Raw genomic sequence first — 18,613 nt, 5'->3', positions numbered from 1 at the left:
AACTGGGGCTAAAACAAAATTTTTCACTTTAGGAATGTTATTAATGCTGCCATCTGGAAACAGGTAAATGTATTTCTCTTTCAGTGACATTATTTAACATTGCCACCTTCAATCAATACTTCAAAATTCACTTCCTCTTCATAGGATAATAATAAGATTATGCAAGGGCTAGCTGGATCCCACATGGCTGACTGTAGTTAACATGGCTTAAAAAACATGCTGGGCACATATGCCTTCATGCCCAAAATCCCAAGAAGAGAATGGAGAAGGGATGGTGGTGTCGCCATCCCCACTGGGAGATCCTTGTTCAACTTTACCTCTCTCTCTCTCTGTCTCCCTCCAACAAGCTGCACGTGCCCTACAGCAAACAACCACAAAAAACGGCTAGGCATAAAGTAACTTTTCAATATTGGTATTACAATGTAGTATGTGTTACCAGATGCTTTAAACTATGAAACAAATGTACTTTCTTTTTCCTGGAGCATAAATAGGATTATAAGCTTACTCTATACCGTAATGAGTTTAAGTGAAATTTTTTCAAAGTGCTAAGAAGAAAACATACTCTATATTCATCTTCGGTAACATTGTTTTCTATATTTGGCTTTCAGTGTCAGGAGGCTGTCAACTTTGCATCACCACTATAAGCCACAAAAGAAGCTTTGTAATAAGCATCTAAAATCGAATGAAATATTAATTCTAGTGTGATATCTCTGGGTTGTACCATATAGTTCCTCATAAGGTAAACAAGATGACTTATCCTTTTAACAATGCTAAGTATTAAGAAAAGAGCTTAAATACTTAAAAAATAAGCATTAAGGTCTGCCATGATTAAGCTACTTTCTAAAAAAGTATCAATAGATTACAACAGAACCACATGGTTTTAGTTCAGTTCAATGAAAATTGCATATATTCAGTTTTTACCAATGAACATAAGTTTTTACAATGTCAGAGTTGCTAGCCTCAAGAAATACATGAACACAGAAAGGATGACCTTATCCAACTTCAGTATTATTTTTGTAGCAATGTATATAAAATCCAACCACTCTTTGGGTAACCTTAGGAGACAGTATGCCCAAGAGATGAAAACATTTACACCTTTTTTTTTTGAGAGGTTTTTGCTATAGGGCGCGTGCGCTCGCCAGACAGAGAGAGACATAGAGAGAGAAAGTGAGAAATCACCCCCAGGGGGGATGGTCATGCCACAATCCCTTCTCCTCCATTCTCCTCTCGGGATCTTGGGCACGCACGCACACGCGCCCGGCGTGAGTTTTAAGCCACTGGGTCCGGGACGCGAACCACGGTTGACTACGTGGGAGTCCAGCTATAATATAGCCATTACGCTAACTGCTGGTTCCCGACATTTACACCTTTTAATTAAATTATACTGTCACCTTATAAAAATGTGAGGCTCAATATTTGTTTTCCTAAAAACAAAGCACTGAACATTTTCCGCACAGATACCTAGCTAGTAAAGATGTGTCTAAAATGTATGCAGAAACCTTAAGACGTGTCAAGTTCTTCTGAATTACGTATATTCAAGGACAGTGTTATAATTCGAATTGAAGAATAACAAAATCTTGAAAAACAAAAAATGGGGTAAATAAAAATTGATTTCTGAACCAAATGTGTACTACCTCATACAAGAGGGGATCACCGAGACACACAGGCACGGACGGAGCACACGTGCTCCACGTGAAGACATTGCATATTAGAATTCAAAGAAGAGTCATAGCACAGCACGTATGCTTTGTTTTGTTGTTGTTGTTGTTCATTTCTTAAGTACATAAGCTTTGGAAAACTTGTTTTCTTTTTTTTTTTGGTAGCACATCTTTTCTAAATAATTTCACTTCTCATATCAGAAAACATAAGAAACAGTTTGCAAAAACTCATGCAAACATGGTTCTCTAAGGCCATGAATGGGTTGGCTAAGTTGCATTGTTTTATTCAAGTAAAAAGTCCTTCCAGAATAAGGAATCTGAAAAGGAAACCATGTCACCTTCAATTCTTGAGGCTGTACAACACTTGTTAGGACTCTCTATCATTCAGAAAATCAAAAGGTACAATGTTCATCTGAAGCATTAGCAAAATGGTCTCTATTTACATTTTTAGAAATCTAATACATAGAAGTTTTTCCAGCAGATTCTTTATGTATGTTACCAAAAAACCAGCAAAAGCTTAGAATAAGAATTTTTTTTCTTAGAAAGGTCAAGCAGATATTTCTTGACATCATGTCCTTCATACAATGGCATACTGTTCATACAAAAGGTCTCTTATCCTATAAAAATCTTGGCAAAGGCAGCCTTCTAATCCAATGCGTCCAGTTTCCGTCTAGAAACCAAGTTAAAACAAAATGTTTTAGTACATTTTGTATTCATTAATATGCAGACATAATAACCAAAATATATTAAATACTTTACATTATGATTGGTCAGAAAACTGGTTGCTCTGATTCACAGAATATGGATATAAAATTCAAGCTATGAGTTTTACATGGAAATGTAAATGTCAAAGGACTCAAATAATACAGAGCTCCAATAAAATTACACATTATTTCTTTGAGGATCAGTTGTATATACCTTCAAAGTCATTATGAATATAAATTACTGATCGTCAGTTCTGTGAAATTAGCAATCAAGAATTACATAATTGGGACCAGCAGTTAGCGTAATGGCTATGTCGCTGGACTCCCACGTAGTCGACCATGGTTCGAGTCCCGGACCCAGTGGCTTAAACTCACACATGGCACGTGTGCATGCGTGCCCAAGATCCTGAGAGGAGAATGGGGGAGAAGGGATTGCAGTGTGGCCATCCCCTCTGGGGGATGATTTCTCTCTTTCTGTCTCTCTCCGTTTGTCTGGTGAGTGCACGCGCTCTATAGCAAAAATAAATAAATAAATTAATAAATTAAAAAAAAAAACCTTTCCGAAAAAAAAAAAAAAAAAAAAATACCAAATTCAAAATGACAAAATAGCAGAAGCACGCGCTGGCTCCGGCTGTCATTAAGAACGTACTTACCCTACGAACAGCGACTTGGTTGTTGCACACCAGTACACCTCCTACAAATTCAGCCTGAATCCCCTCCCGGAGGAGAACTTGCTTGAAGTCTGAGAGTCTGGGTTCGTTCATAAAAACTGATTGATGTCCAGGAACCTAAGATAAGGTCAAAGAGTTCAAGTAACGCACCAGACACATGGCTGTCCTGAGTGAAGCAGAACATCCTAGATACTTTCCATTACTCCCTGACATCCTTTGACAGATCATTTCAAGACGGTAAATCACATACCAAGTTGTTATTCTGAGTTTTACTTTGTTCTTTAACATAATAAAGCCCTTCACATTTTCTGAATCTTCCCCAACCAATTTCATTAGTCATACCTCTTGATAACAGAGCTGCTTAGTCATGTTAGGCTCTTTACTCACCCACATGCCTGAGGGGTCAACTAGAGTGCCAGTATGCAGGACTGAACCAAAAGTGCATTTTCTAGAGCCCAGTCCTTTGCTCAGTTCAGAGGATAACTCTTCCCTAATCCCAGATCCACTTTCTCAGTCTCAGAGCAGACGGATGGAAGCCTTAGATTTAACCATCAGAAAGGCAAGTGGTTCTTGGCTAATGCTGCTGCTTTAAATTACTTTGAAGAGCTAGCTTTAGCACAGAGGGAAAAGATTTCAATTCCTGCTCCTAATTTCAAGAGCAATACTAGAAGGGAAGCCAATGACAGAGGCTGTCTCTCTAGTCTTACTTTCACAGCAAGGCTAAAGATATCACTTGGCATCCACGTAGGACTCTTATAGTTTTATGATTATTCTAAGTTTAATTACCTAAAATCTTTGCTAATTTACTAGATACCTCTTGAGAACATGTAAATGCAAGACTAGAATTTTATCTACACTCAATTTAAAAATTTCTAACTGTATTAAAATCAAAAGTGACTTGAACTGAATTGACAACATATGAAAGTGAAGTGCAAGAGTATGATGTTTATATGTAAGTCCAACTGGAAGCAAATCACAATTATCAAACTTAATATTTAAAAGTTCATCTAACGGAGCCAGTAGGTGGCATAGTGGCTAAAATGCTGGACTCTCCATATGGCTGACTGCGTTTTGAGTCCCAGACCGGGTTGAAAATCACTCTAGGCAAGCATGTGTGTGCCTAAAACTCCAGGAGGAGAATGGAGGAGAAGAGTTTGCAGAATGGTCATCCCCCTCCTCTAGGGGGAATATTTTTTACTTTCCCTTTCACTGTCTCTCTTGAGCAAGCACACACACCCTATAACAAAAAGCTTAAATAAAGTAAAAATTCATACTGAAAAAACATATCACGAAATAATTATGTACCATAAAAGATTTGCTAAAGGTTTCCTTGATATTGTTACTCTGGTCATACAGAATCAACACACACAAACACAAACATGCACTGACTAATCTTTTTTTAAAATCCCAAAACCAGCCTATATATGACATATCTTTTTTGGACCTCCTGACATAAATTTTTACTTTTTTAATTTGCTATAGGGCACGTGCACTCGCAAAAGAGAGAGAGAGAGAGAAGGGAAAGTGAGAAATCAACCCCAAGGAGAGATGGCCATGCAATCCCTTCTTCTTCATTCTCAAGATTTTGGACGTGCACACACACGTGCCCAGTGTGATTTTCAAGCCTTCAAGTCCGGAACTCAAACAGTGGAGTCGACCATGTGGGATCAAGCCACCTTTAACCTCCACACCATCTGCTGCCCTCCCACTCCCAAAATAAATTTTAAATGGTTAAAATCATATGAGGAAGAGTAGAAGGATGACAAATTAAGGAAGAGACAGAAAAAGCACTTGCTTACCTCATGAGGTGGCAAGGGTTCCAAAGTAGGAATGATCTCACTTTCTTCACCCGTTTCTTTCTCATCATCTCCGAACAGACTTTTCATGGCCTTCTGCTGTGCTATAGCACTAGAATCGGAAGGTGCGTCCACCTGCATTTCTGAGTCTTCTCCATCATCTTTCAGTTCTCCTTCCTCTAAGATAACTCCAGTGTCCACTTTGGAAACTCTCATGTCTAAGACACCATCGATCCAAGCTAATTCTGCATCTTTTGCCTTACAAAACTGGAGGGAGCTGACGAGTGAGTCTTTTAATCTCACCTAGATATGCAAAGGGGGGAGGAGGAATAAAGCCCAGAATATCAATTAACAAACCGAATATAATCTATTATTATCATTTTCTAACTGTGGCAAAGTGATTGAAAGCCTCTCGCTTATCTGACCCCCACCACGGCCTGTAATGACCAAATTACCTGCAAATTAGGGCCTTTGTCTAGTTTCCTAAGCAGAGCTTCTGGACCCTGACTGCACACTGGAATCACGTGGCAATTTAAATGAATGATCATCATAATGCCAAGGTCTCACTGCCAGTGTTTCAGCTTTTTTTTTTTTTTTTTTTTTTTTTTAATTGCCAGAGGAGGCATCCACTTGCCAGAGACAGAGAAAGAGAGAGAAAGCAGCCCCCAATGGGTGTGGCCATGCTGCAACCCTTTTTTCCCAAATCATCCCATCAGGATTGTGGGCATGCCCACACATGCATTCAACATATTTTCAAGCCACCGGGGCTGAGGTCTGAAATACAGTCATCCATGTGGGATCCATCTCCCAGCGTAGAGCACGTAACTGCTGAGCTCGGCCCGGCACACCAGTGTCTCTGACATACTGGTGAGCTTAAGGCCAGAACCCTGAGTTAGCACTGAGTTCCTCAGATGATCCTCATGTGCAGCCAAGGCTGAGGACCACAGAAAAGTCTCACCTTATCAGCAGGAGCACCGAAGTGCTTGCCCTTTCCTGAATATATCATGCAGTCTCACACCTCCATAATCTTGGAGTATTGCTTCCTCTTGCTCCAAAATAATTTTTCTGTCTGTTAGGTTCCAACTCATTTCCTCTAGACATACAGATACCACTGTTGCCTTAGCCTGACCACTTCTCCCATGTGAGGTAAGAGTTCATCTTCCCTCTGTGCTACTCCTTTGTTCTCTTCCTATCTGCATCTGTTCAACTATGAGAAGTCTGACATCTGCGAGTTTTTAAAAATCTGTCCCATGGCATGTGCATTGCCAGAGAGAGACAGAGAGAGGGGAAAATAAAAAATCACCCCCCAGGGGAAATGACCACATTGCAGTCCCTTCTTCATCCTCTTCTCAAAATTTTAGGCACACACATGTGCCTAGCGTGTTTTTCAAGCCACCAGGTCCAGGACTCGAACCACATAGTTGGCCATGTGGGATCCAGCCAGCTTCACCATGCCACTGGATGGTCCAACATCCATGAATTTTTATAAAACTTTTGAATTCTTAAATACTCAAAGTTCCTCTTATCTCTATAGTTTTGCAGATACTGTTCCTATACCTGGAACACCCTAACCCCTTTCTTTCAACCCTGACAACCCAACTAAACATTAGCATTCAGTTAAATGACCACTTCTTTCAGGAAACGTGTTCTAAGCCCCTAAATTTGGGCTGAATTTCCCCTCTTTGTACTATTAGAGCAACCTATACCTCCATCAGACGTAGAACAGTGTGGTACTTTTTCCTTGTTACGAAGCCCATAGACTATCAAACCTGCCAGGGCAGGGAACCTGTCTGACTCATTCGCCCTGTCTTCCTAACGTGCCTGTCCTGAACTGCAAACACGGGCTCAGTTCCACGTGGCTCAACGGCAACGGGTACCTGGTAGATGTGCGTTTCACTGGTGGCGTCGACGGTCTCGTGCAGCTTCGGCATGTACACTTTAATATCCTTCCCGCCAAACGCACGGCAGCACTCCGCCAGATCTTGACTGGCCTCTGGTGGGCCATGGACGATGATCAGCTGCCGTGGTTTCATCTGATTAATGATTTTCTTAATGGAATCCCCATCAGAGCGTCCTTCATAGTCTATGTATGTAACCCTGGCTCTGTAATTAGACACTATCATTTAAGCTTCCATATTTTAAAATCATATGAATAATTATTTAAGGATCTATACCCAAAAAACAAATCATGAAAGTCACTTTTCTGAGAAGTTCATTCTAAAACCAGGGTTTTTTTATCTTGTTTTTTTAAGACAGGGTCTCACTGTCATGATCTTCCTATGATCTTCCGGCCTCAGCCTCCTAGCTGTGATTATATGCCACCATGCCCAGTTCCTTTCACACCTGGCCTTGCTTTGGTGCCCAGGCTGGCCCGAAGCTCATGAGGTTCCTGCCTTAGCATCTCCAAGTTGCTGGGATTGCAGGCACATGCCACCATCCCTAACCTTTAAAAATTAGGGTTTTATTTATTTTTTTTTTTGAGAGAGATTTTTACTATAGGGCGCATGCGCTCACCAGACAGACAGAGAGAGACATAGAGATAGGAAACAAGAAATCCCCCCCGAGGGGGGATGGTCACGCCACAATCCCTTCTCCTCCATTCTCCTCTCAGGATCTTGGGCACGCACGCACACGCGCCCGGCGTGAGTTTTAAGCCACCGGGTCTGGGATGCGAACCGCGGTCAACTACATGGGAGTCCAGCGACATAGCCATTACGCTAACCCTCCCTTCCCTAAAAATTAGGTTTTTGAAGTCTTTTACCATCCGGGAATAAATATACATAATATATAAAATGAGAATTCACGTGTTATATTGTTAATATGAATTGTTTAGATCTTAGTTATGCCCAAGGATATAATATGAAATATTAGTACTAGACAAATAAACTGCTTTACTTTCTGATGATGTAAAATATTCCAAAACGAAGCTACTAGTATTAGCTCTCCTAAGTAGAAAGGAGGGAGAAATGATTTTTTCATGTCACAACAATATTTTATAGACATTAGGGCACTAGAAGTTTTTTGGTTTTGCTTTTTTTGAGAGATTTTTGCCATAGGGAGGGCACATGCATTTGCCAGGAGGTGGAAAAGAGGGAGAGGGGGGAGAGAGAGAGACAGAGATGGAAAATGAGAAATCCCCTCCCCCCCCCCGGGGGATGGCCATCCCACAATCCCTTCTCCCCTCCATTCTCTTCTCAGGATTTTGGGCACAGACACACACACACTGGGCATGAGTTTTAAGGCACCAGGTCCAGGACTCAAACCGCAGTAGACTATGTTGGAGTCCAGCAACATACCTATTATGCCATATGCTGGTTCCAGCACTAGAGATTTTTTTTTCTTTTTTTCTCTCTCTCTCTCTTTTTTTTTTTTTAAGAAACAGGGTCTTGCTTCCTGCTCAGGTTGGCCTCAAACTCATAATCCTCCTGCCCCAGCCTCCAGAATAGTTGGAAATATAGGTGCATGCCACCAGGCTTTGGAGTCTCTTTTATGAAATAAGTACACACTCAGAAATATTAAACTTGTACATTGTAGTATTCTCTTTCACATGAAGAATGTTCCTTCACATAACTGTATAATCTAATGTTCAACCTTGTTCCACCAATTCCATTACCTTGGCATTTAAATATCATTAATGAAGAAAAAATAGTACTATATTATATAAATTTTCACAGAAAAAGAAATTAAATTTTAAAAGCATAAACTTATTAGTGGATATTAAGAAATTCCTCTTGAAACAACATGAATTATCTAATTCAAATGCCTCAAATTTTCTTATCATCTAGTTTCAAAATGCATCAAAAGCACTTACTTTATTTCTATAGACTCTGTGGTTGAAATACACTTAGTAGGAACATCAGATAAATCCTGATCCATGGGTTCATCTCCATTTGTCAAACCAGATTCCAATTTGCTTTTTTCTTCTTCTGTAGCTTGAAGTTCTGGCACTAAGAAATCCTCTGGTCTAAATAATAAGTCTCTAATTAGAAGCAATGAAAAGCAAGCTAATATTATGTAATATTATAATATGTAACTAGCAGGTGGGTAATTTTTAAATCTCTCCTGTATCTCCAGATTTAAATATATCGTTAGATAAAAGCGAATGTGACTTCATAATGCCAGTTTCTGGACGGCAGCACACTACACTCTCCCCACCACTGGGACTGTTCTCTCAAATACACGGAGCACACTGGTGACCAGCCCTAGACAGGTCGCCAGACGAGTCAGTGGCCAGTCAAGCATCACCGTAGCTTGGCCCCGCATTCTCTTCCATTTCTCTCAATTTCTGTGGTGTCCTTTGCTAAATTCGAATACTTACAAAGCTCAGAACTCCTGATGTCCTAATACCCTGGTCATTTCCTCCCTGCCCAAAGAAAGCAAGTGACTCTCTATGTGGATGTTAGAGAGAAGACGGAGACACATAATCCTTAGCTCTCTCTGAGCCTCCATCTTTGTTTTAGTGTACTGCTAACACGCCTATCTTTCCATTTTTACTTCTAGCGTCAGGGAGAATACCAGCTCTGCCTCTACCCGCTAGTAATTGTCCATGCCCTGCTCCCACGTCGACTCATACTCCCCTCTGAAAATCCAGGCCTCTATCCCCAACACCCAGACTGCTGCAGCAGCCTCTCTGCCCCTACAGCAAGAATCTCCAACTTACAGGAAGAAAAGTTAAGTTTTGTTCACATACTTGATAATCTCTCCATATTCGTCCCATTTAATTCTTTCTTCTGGGGCAGGAAACATAGGATAAGACTTTTTTGCCTGCTTGAAGAAACTTCCTTTACGACTGCCTTCACCCTTCATCATCAGGTCGTGCTTCGTCTTATGAGCTGACGGCTGGTCAACGTCTTCCTCTGCGTCGCTCTCATCACTGGAATCTATATCTGCCCTAGAGGATTTTGGAACAGATCCAGGTCGCACAGTCCCAAAGAGATTGTGAATTAGTATTTACAAATTTTTACTGAATTAATATTCAGTATTATCAACCCAATATGAATTCAAGCAGTAATACAATAATACTCAATATTATTGGATCAACGTTTTGTAAAACTTAACAGTAACTGCCAGTTAATTAAGATATGCTAACATTAACACTAAAAGGATTTCGTACTCTAGCCATACGAAAGATATAACAAATGTAATAAAAAGTCCTGAGATGGGACCAGCAGGTGGCATGGTGGTTAAGGCACTGGACGCTCCCACATGGCTGACCACGGTTCAAGACCAGGACCTTGTGGCTTGCTCTCTCACTTTCCCGCTCTCTCTCCCTCTCACTCACACACTCTCTCTTTCTCTCTTTCTCTCTGTATATGTCTGGTCAAATTAAAATAAATGAATGAATAAATAAAATTAAATAAAAAATAATTTTAAAAAAAGTCCTGAGAAAACTTAAATATTTTCAACTAAATGTGTATGTCTTAGGAATACATTTTTCTCAAGTTACATATGTAAACTTATATTGTGTCTGAAAATAACTCACTCTTTTGACTGCTCAAGTTTTTTAGCAGCTTCTTTTTTTAGTTTTTCTTTTTCCAAGTATTCCTCAAGTTCTTTCCCTTCAAGCTTAACACGTTTCCTCAACTAAAGAAAATCAGAAGATGAAAGGAATATCAGTACTGGGGTTAAGGGAGGTGAGAGACATCACATCTCTAAATCAGTCAGTCATCTTTACGTTTTCCTCTGACAATAATCACATTTCTACTACATGCGATTACAGGTTCTACTTAGACTTCTATTAAAATTGGGTTATCACATAACTAGAAAGAATTTAGTTTACCCAAACTAGTTAAAAATCACCAGTCAGTCAGAAAAAGAAAATACAGGTAAATATTTTCTAATACAGAAGAGGTAAGGCCTATCTATCCCCAAAGTATCAAAGGCCAAAATAGAAAAATAACAAATATGGCAATCTAAAAAATTTTTTTTAAATCCCTTGACTATTTTTTTTTTTTAGAGTTTTTTGCTATAGGGCACGTGTGCTTACCAGAAAGACAGAGACAGTGAGAGGGAAAGTGAGAAATCACGCCTTGGGGAGGACTGACTTGCCGCATTCCCTTCTCCTCCATTCTCCTCTTGGGATCTTGGGCACACACACACATGCACCTGGTGTGAGTTTAAGCCACCGGGTCCGGGACTCGAACCACGGTCGCGTACATGGGAGTCCAGTGACACAGTCATTACACCAACTGCTGGTCCTTTTTCTTTTTTTTCTTTAATAAAGGTATTTTGCCATAGGACATATGTGAGAGAGAGAAAGACAGAGACAGTGAGAGGGAAAGTGAGAAATCACGCCTTGGGGAGGACTGACTTGCCGCATTCCCTTCTCCTTCATTCTCCTGGGATCTTGGGCATAAGCATACACACATACCAAGTGTGATTTCAAGCCACCGGGTCTGGGACTCGAACCACGGTCAGCCATGTGAGAGTCTAGTATCATAACCACTACACCATCTGCTGGCCCTCTATCCCTTGATGTTTTAAATCTCATAAAACTGACTGACAGAGACAGAAGAGATCACTATAATTACAGAAGAAATATCTCAGAGAAGATGAGAGGGAAAGAATCCTAAGAGTAAGGATTACTTACTAAAAAAAAAATGAAAAACCCAATATTTGATGTTTCAGCTGTTCTGATTTCTTTAGGATGCTTCTGAATGTAATTTCCTATATTTTATCAAACTTAAATCTTAATATTCTTTTACTAATTCTTCAAATGGCCTATCAGCCTTAAATGAATTTCCTGTAATTGAATTTTTCAAATTCAGTATTCCATATCTGATGAAACTGTTTCAAGTATTTCCAAGTTCTTTTAGCTTTGTATTTCTAAGCTATTAAATAACTCAAAAGACAGCTTTTACTTTGGTATGCTTGCTCTGAATCCTTGCCCAATAATTCTGTATCCATAATGAATATGTATCAGATATAGTTACTGATATTACGTTTTCTTAAGTAGAGTTACAAGACAAAGATACTTTTTTTCTTCAAATAATTATTTTATCTATCTTTATTTATTTATTTTAATTTGACCAGAGAAGGACAGAGGGAGGGAGGGAAGAAGGGTGAGAAAGCAAACCACCAGGTCCAGGATCCAAACAGTAGTCAGCCATGTGGGAGTCCAACACCCTTAACCATCACACTACCTGCTGACCCTGACAAAGATACTCTTACCACTTAGGTTTTTACTTTGTTTAAGAACTATTCATTTAATTTTATTTATCATTATTCTTATTTTTGAATTCTCTGCAGGGCGTGTGCACTCTCAGATCTGGGCCTCGAACCACAGTTGGCCATGTGGGAGTCTAGTACCTTAACCACCATGACATCTGCTGATCTACCACTTGGGTTTTAACATAATAAATTTTCCTTAAATGCTATGAAAACAAAATGAAAAGCAGTCATCTAAAAATCTGCACAATTCTGGCAGGAAATAACTGTTTCATTCCATATCATCAAGTGCTATAAACTTTAGAGTTAAAAATACTAGTTTTGGGGGCCAGCAGGTGGTGTTAATGGTTAAAGACGCTGGAGTCCCAAATGGCTGATAGTGGTTTGAGTCCTGGACCTGGCGGTTTGCTTTCTCACTTTCTCTCTTTCTTTCTCTCTCGCTCATGAGCACATGTTCCCTATAGCAAATTAAAAAATAACAACAATAATATGTAAATAAATTCCTTATTTTTTAAAGATAATTTTTTTTTTTTTTTTTTTTTTTTTTTTTTTTTTTTTTTGCATGCGCTCGACAGAAAGAACGCAAAAAAATCAGTCCCCATGGGGGATGGCCAAACCGCAATTCCTTGGAGTCCAGCGACATAACCATTACGCCACCTGCTGGTTGCAATAAATTCTTTTTTAAAAATACTAGTTTTGGAGGCCAGCAGGTGACATGGTGGTTAAGGGCACTGGACTCTCACATGACTGATGGTGGTTCAAGTCCCAGACCTGGCAGCTTGCTTTCTCACTTTCCCTTTGCCTGCCCTGCTTCTCTCTCTCTGTCTCTCTCTCTCTCTCTCACTCTGTCCCTCTCAGGTCAAATTTAAATAAATAAATAAATAGTCAAATAAAACAATTCTTTAAAAAAATACTAGTTTTGGTATGGGACCATCAGTTAGCGTAATGGCTATGTCACTGGACTCCCACATAGTCGACCGTGGTTCACATCTCGGACCTGGTGACTTAAAACTCACGCCGGGCGTGGGTGCGTGCATGCCCAAGATCCCGAGAGGAGAATGGAGAAGGGATTGCGGCGTGGCCATCCTGCCTGGGAGGGGATTTCTCGCTTTCTATCTCTCTGTCTCTCTGTCTGGAGAGCACACGCACCCTATAGCAAAAACCTCTCCAAAAAAAGAAAATACTAGTTTTGGTAAATATATAGATTTGATGGGCTGGTAATTAAGCGAAACAGTCTTCTGGCATATTGGCCACTTTGCTAATTGTCTTGCTCCTGTAACAGGAGATAAGGCAACAAACACAGGTGCAGAAAGAGGCTAGCAGTGTAGAAGGGTAGTCCCGCCTCGCTGTTAGTTATGCGCTACGTCTGAGTAAGGTCATGTGCTGTAGATGAGGGCTGAGAGTGTGCAACAGCATGCTTCACAAAGAGGTACAACACTACCATCCTACAGAGTGAGAGGCGGACACCTAACAGAATGCTGAGAGCCAGCTGTGAGTCCCCTCTGCGATGGGACACCATGAACGTGCAAGGAAACCTGTCCACACAGTAGAGTTTAAGTCCAGTGACACAGAGCCGCTGGAGTACAGGCACAGATAGGCCAAGTGGTTTAACTAGGGTCAAGGCTAATTCAGGTAAAATAAATAGAAGGGTAGTTTTGAAGATGTTTGGGAAATTATGATTAATGATAGTTCACTGACTCTAAGCTGGACAGATGCTGGAAAATAAAAGGTGAGGTTTGCAAGCTCAAAGTCCCAATGAGAGCAAAGAGTTGTGGGCATGGGAGCAATGGAGAAAGTCAGCTGTAAGAGCAGAGAGGGAAGCCTGAGGCAGAGATCGGGAGACTGCACAGCCATGAAGGGTTAAGTGCGGGCCAACGGAGCAGACGGCACGACAAGGGGAGCAGAAAGCTAAGGTACGGTGGAAGAAAAGCATGTAGAAATAGGTGTCAAGGAGGGGCCAGACGGTGGCATAGTGCTATGGCCAACACTCTGTGAGGCAATCCTTCACAGGGAAGTTCCCAGTTCAGGTCCAGAGACCTCCCTGAGTACACTGGGTGCTTATGTGCCCATGAGCCAGGGTGGACCGCAGCATCGTGACCCTGTCTGTCTGTCTGTCTGTCTGTCTCTCTCCCTCCCTCCCCTCCCTCCCTCCCTCATGGAAGAAACGAATAAATAAAAACTTAAAATAAAAGTGTCAACAATGACAATAAAAACATAGGTATCAACGTACTGAGAGGACCAAGGAATTGGACAGGTCATATACATGGATGATAAGGTCATCAAGAATGGAGTCCCAAGTACGAGTGGCCAGGCTGTGAACCAGGACCTAAAATCTCCAATGAATGACAGAATGAGCCCCCAAAAACCAGCAAATGTCCAAAACAAGAAAGATTTGGACATTTCTAGCATATCATCAGGTCTCATGGCATGAATACAAGGGGGGAGAAATGGTTTAGAAGCACAAAAAAAGAGGACATCTACTGCACCCGAAGTCCATGAAATAACAGAAATAATGAGTATCTACTTGAGAGAACTACAGAACAAGAACATCATTAGAAAACAATCAGATTTCGGGGCTGGCAGGTGGTGTGGTAGATAAAGGAGCTGGACTCCCACATGGCCTACAACAGTTGGAGTCCCGGACCTGGTGGCTTACTTTCTCCCTTTCCCTTTCTCTGTCTCTGTCTGGTCAATTTTTTAAAAATAGGGACCAGTAGCTGGCATAATGGCTATGTCGTTGAACTCCCACATACTCGACCACAGTTCAAGTCCCAGACCCAGTGGCTTCAACTCACACCAGGCGCATGTGTATGCGTGCCCAAGATCCTGAGAGGAGAACGGAGAAGGGATTGTGGCATGGCCATCCCCCAGGGGGTGATTTCTTGCTTTCTTCCTCTCTGTCTCTCTCTGTCTTTCTGGTAAGTGCACACGCCCTATAGCAAAAACCTCTCAAAAATTAAAAACAAAAAACAAAAAACACCAAATGGAATTAAATAAATAATTCTTTACAAAAGAAAAGAAAGCAATCAGATTTTAATTAAAGGAGAGAAGGCCTTTTCAGAGAAACTGAGAACATGGCATAAAAGTCCCTAAGATAGACTCCAGAAGGTACCAAGGAAGAGTTCAAGAATGTTCATTTCCTGTTAACGAGCTCTTAAATCAGCCTAAATGTGGTTGCCAACACGGCTCAAGACAGGCTGGGACCACATAGGAGGCCCAGGTTTGATTCCTGGGCCAACCTAAAGAACAGATACAGTGTACCTATAATCCCAGCAACTCAGGGAGGCCGAGTCAGGATGGCATGCTCAAGACTGGCCTGGGCAACATGGGAAAAACCCTGTCTAAAAGGAGCATGGAGGTGGAATGCCTGTCGTCCCAGCTGGGAGGCTAAGGCAGGACATCAGCAACATGGTGAGACCTTATCTTCTATTCCTTCTTAAAAAAAGAGATGGGGTTGGCAGGTAGTGTGGTGGTTGAGGCACTGGAATCCTACACAGCTGACCACAGTATAAGTCCAGATCTGGCAGTTTGCTTTCTCATTTTCCCTCCCTTTTTCTCTTTCTCAGGTCAAATTTTAAAATACTACTAATAATAACAATAAAAATAATAAAAAATTAAATAATTCTTTAAAACAGGAGAGCTCTGAAATTTGTGTTTTTAGGGGCTCTTTACTGTTACTCTGATAAAAATCCTAAAACAACTTCAAGTCTTACTTTTAGTTACTGATTTTTATACATCATGCATGATGTATCCCCCAAAAGATGAAGAGCTTACCTCTATCTCTGTAATTTTTTCAGAAGGATTATCTATCAGGAAACGTGCTAAAGTCCCAGGAGTAGTTCTGTAAGTTAGAATAATTGAGTTTTTAGGGTCCTGACACCACTGAATAAAAAGGTCTCTTGAAAATCCACATTCCAGGTCAGGCTGGCTGGCAAGTACTACTTTGGGGCTAGGTACTCGAGCCAAGTCTGAAAGACCGTGGCAGAGAGAGAGATGACGAAACTGAAACGGATTATTTCTTTTATCTTCAAAACATCTCATCAATTTATCACTCATCCATTCTACCTAATACAGGAGGAAAAGATGACAATAATTAGAAAACACTATCATTTTAATGTATCCTACAACACTTGAGGAACTCAATTTCTATCTTGTTTATTCTTCTACTTTGATTGCTTAAATTTGTACCATTTTGACAAATACCTTATTTTCTCCTTCTAGCCTCCATTAGATCTTCCCATCCCAGTATCATCTCTAAAAACCCAGTTTTTGCATTGTTTCACTTAAAGTCACCTTAAATCTTTTTGAGAAAGCACTGTATACATTCTAAACTAATATTCTGCTCTTAGAGATCGCTTTTCAAGGCAAAGTCCTTATCCAAAAGAAAGAGAACAATGAATTCTAACATATCCTATCAGATAGGTTCTGTTTTGTCCCATTTTACAGATTGGAATAGTAAGAGTTAGAAAGAAGCGACTTGTTCAACCTGTAACACAGGAGAAAAACAGAAAGTACTTCATAGAATTACTGGGTCGTCGGAAAGTCATGATGCATTTTCGCATAGAAAAAAACAGAAAAATACGTCTGATGACCCAATAAATGAGATAATTCATATAAAGCACGCAGAACAGTAAATGGTTAATGTTCAGTTATTACTAATATGAACAATTTCTTCGACAGAAAAATAAAATCCAAAGGGCAACAAAGACTCTATCCTTAAGCCTAATCACTGTAGCAAACTTGACTACAAATGACAGCAAAACAAACCTGGGACTTAGAAAACTCCACCACATTATAGCTGACATTATTTAGCAGTGCCAAGGAGTAAACACCCAGGCCTGCATCTTTAGTTCTCCAAATTTGATCAAGAAGTTGAGCAAGTTCCAAAACTCTGCCTGCAGTGTCCACTGCTATTAATACGTTTCCATCGCCACGAAGTGTTTCCAGGACATTTGCTAGAAAATAAGAATGTGAACTCGCTATAGAACATGACAATACTTTGCTATGAAATTAAAGGCAACTTTACCACCTTGGTTTTATCAAAAAGGCCTGATTTACAAAAATCAATCGCTAGGGCAAATGTAAAGTTTAGGTCATTGCCAACTATTTCTATTCCATTAACTCTATCTTCACGGGGGTTAAAAATAATGCCATTAAATCTCAACTCTCTTTCTCATTGAAAACTTATTTAAAATCAGTAATTCTCAACCCTTTTCATAGCATAATATACATAGAAAATGGTATTTGTTTCACTAGGAAAACTGACTGGCTAGGCCAAGTACAACCAGCCTGAGGTTTCCAAACCAACCTAGTCTCACCTGTTCATCCCAATGAACTGTTACGATTAAGTCCCAAATTTATGCACACACGTATATATGTCTACACACCTATACACACACCTAATTATATATATTTTATATGTAAACCTGCAGAACAAAATACAGATCACATTCTCTTCCAATAAAAGCATTTTCATAAATAAATTTCCTTGGGGTCAGCAGGTGGCATAGTGGTTAAGGTGTCGGACTCCCACACGGCCAATTGTGGTTCGAGTCCTGAATACAGCTGCTTGAAAGTCACGATGGGTGCGTGGGCATACATACCCAAAATCCCGAGGAGAAGGGACTGCGGCATAGCCAACCACCCAGTGGCCATGCCGCAATCCCTTCTCCTCTGTTCACCTTTTGGGAATTTGGGCATGCACACACATACAACCAGTGTGAGATGTAAGGACACCAGGTCCATAACTTGAATCACAGTCAACTACATGGGAGTCCAGCGACATAACCATTACACTATCTGCTGGTCCCAAAAGTTCCACTGTTTTTTTTTTTAAAGAATTTTTTAAATTTAACTTTATTTATTCATTTATTTTAATTTGATCAAAAAGGGACAGAGAGAAAAAGTGAGAAAGAAAGCTGCCAGGGCTGAGACTCGAACCACGGTCAGCCATGTGGGAGTCCAGCGCCCTTAACCACCAAGCCACTTACCGACCCCTACAAGTTCCACTTTTTTAAGAAAATAGACGTAAGACAGTGGTTGCAAATGTTTAAAAGTAAAATCCAATTTTCCCTGTTGAAATCACACACAGTGTATAAAATAAAAAGAATAGGGGCTGGCAGGTGGCGTAGTGGTTAATGGGTAAGGTGTCGGACTCCCACACGGCCAATTGTGGTTCGAGTCCTGAATACAGCTGCTTGAAAGTCACGATGGGTGCGTGGGCATACATACCCAAAATCCCGAGGAGAAGGGACTGCGGCATAGCCAACCACCCAGTGGCCATGCCGCAATCCCTTCTCCTCTGTTCACCTTTTGGGAATTTGGGCATGCACACACATACAACCAGTGTGAGATGTAAGGACACCAGGTCCATAACTTGAATCACAGTCAACTACATGGGAGTCCAGCGACATAACCATTACACTATCTGCTGGTCCCAAAAGTTCCACTGTTTTTTTTTTTAAAGAATTTTTTAAATTTAACTTTATTTATTCATTTATTTTAATTTGATCAAAAAGGGACAGAGAGAAAAAGTGAGAAAGAAAGCTGCCAGGGCTGAGACTCGAACCACGGTCAGCCATGTGGGAGTCCAGCGCCCTTAACCACCAAGCCACTTA

At 40.6% G+C, this 18,613-nt stretch overlaps 1 protein-coding gene across 1 annotated transcript in view; it reads right to left on the bottom strand.

The window, feature by feature from the left end:
• Positions 1 to 1,746: 1,746 nt before the first annotated feature.
• Positions 1,747 to 18,613, bottom strand: part of CPSF2 (cleavage and polyadenylation specific factor 2) — a 38,496-nt gene continuing 21,629 nt past the window's right edge. The window contains exons 8-16 of the mRNA XM_014590643.2: positions 16,764 to 16,951; positions 15,771 to 16,061; positions 10,312 to 10,412; positions 9,520 to 9,720; positions 8,641 to 8,793; positions 6,707 to 6,932; positions 4,833 to 5,132; positions 3,016 to 3,150; positions 1,747 to 2,328 (exon numbers count right to left, since the gene is read on the bottom strand). Of these exons, the coding sequence (XP_014446129.1) occupies positions 2,236 to 2,328; positions 3,016 to 3,150; positions 4,833 to 5,132; positions 6,707 to 6,932; positions 8,641 to 8,793; positions 9,520 to 9,720; positions 10,312 to 10,412; positions 15,771 to 16,061; positions 16,764 to 16,951 (1,688 nt within the window). The 3' untranslated portion in view covers positions 1,747 to 2,235. The remainder of the gene's footprint in view (positions 2,329 to 3,015; positions 3,151 to 4,832; positions 5,133 to 6,706; positions 6,933 to 8,640; positions 8,794 to 9,519; positions 9,721 to 10,311; positions 10,413 to 15,770; positions 16,062 to 16,763; positions 16,952 to 18,613) is intronic.

The sequence above is a fragment of the Tupaia chinensis genome, unplaced genomic scaffold, assembly GCF_000334495.1.
Source record: "Tupaia chinensis unplaced genomic scaffold, TupChi_1.0 Scaffold000469_1, whole genome shotgun sequence".
In the NCBI taxonomy this organism is placed as follows: Eukaryota; Metazoa; Chordata; class Mammalia; order Scandentia; family Tupaiidae; genus Tupaia; species Tupaia belangeri.
The sequence above is the reverse complement of the archived record's forward strand: the minus strand, read 5'-3'. Positions and strand labels throughout refer to the sequence as shown.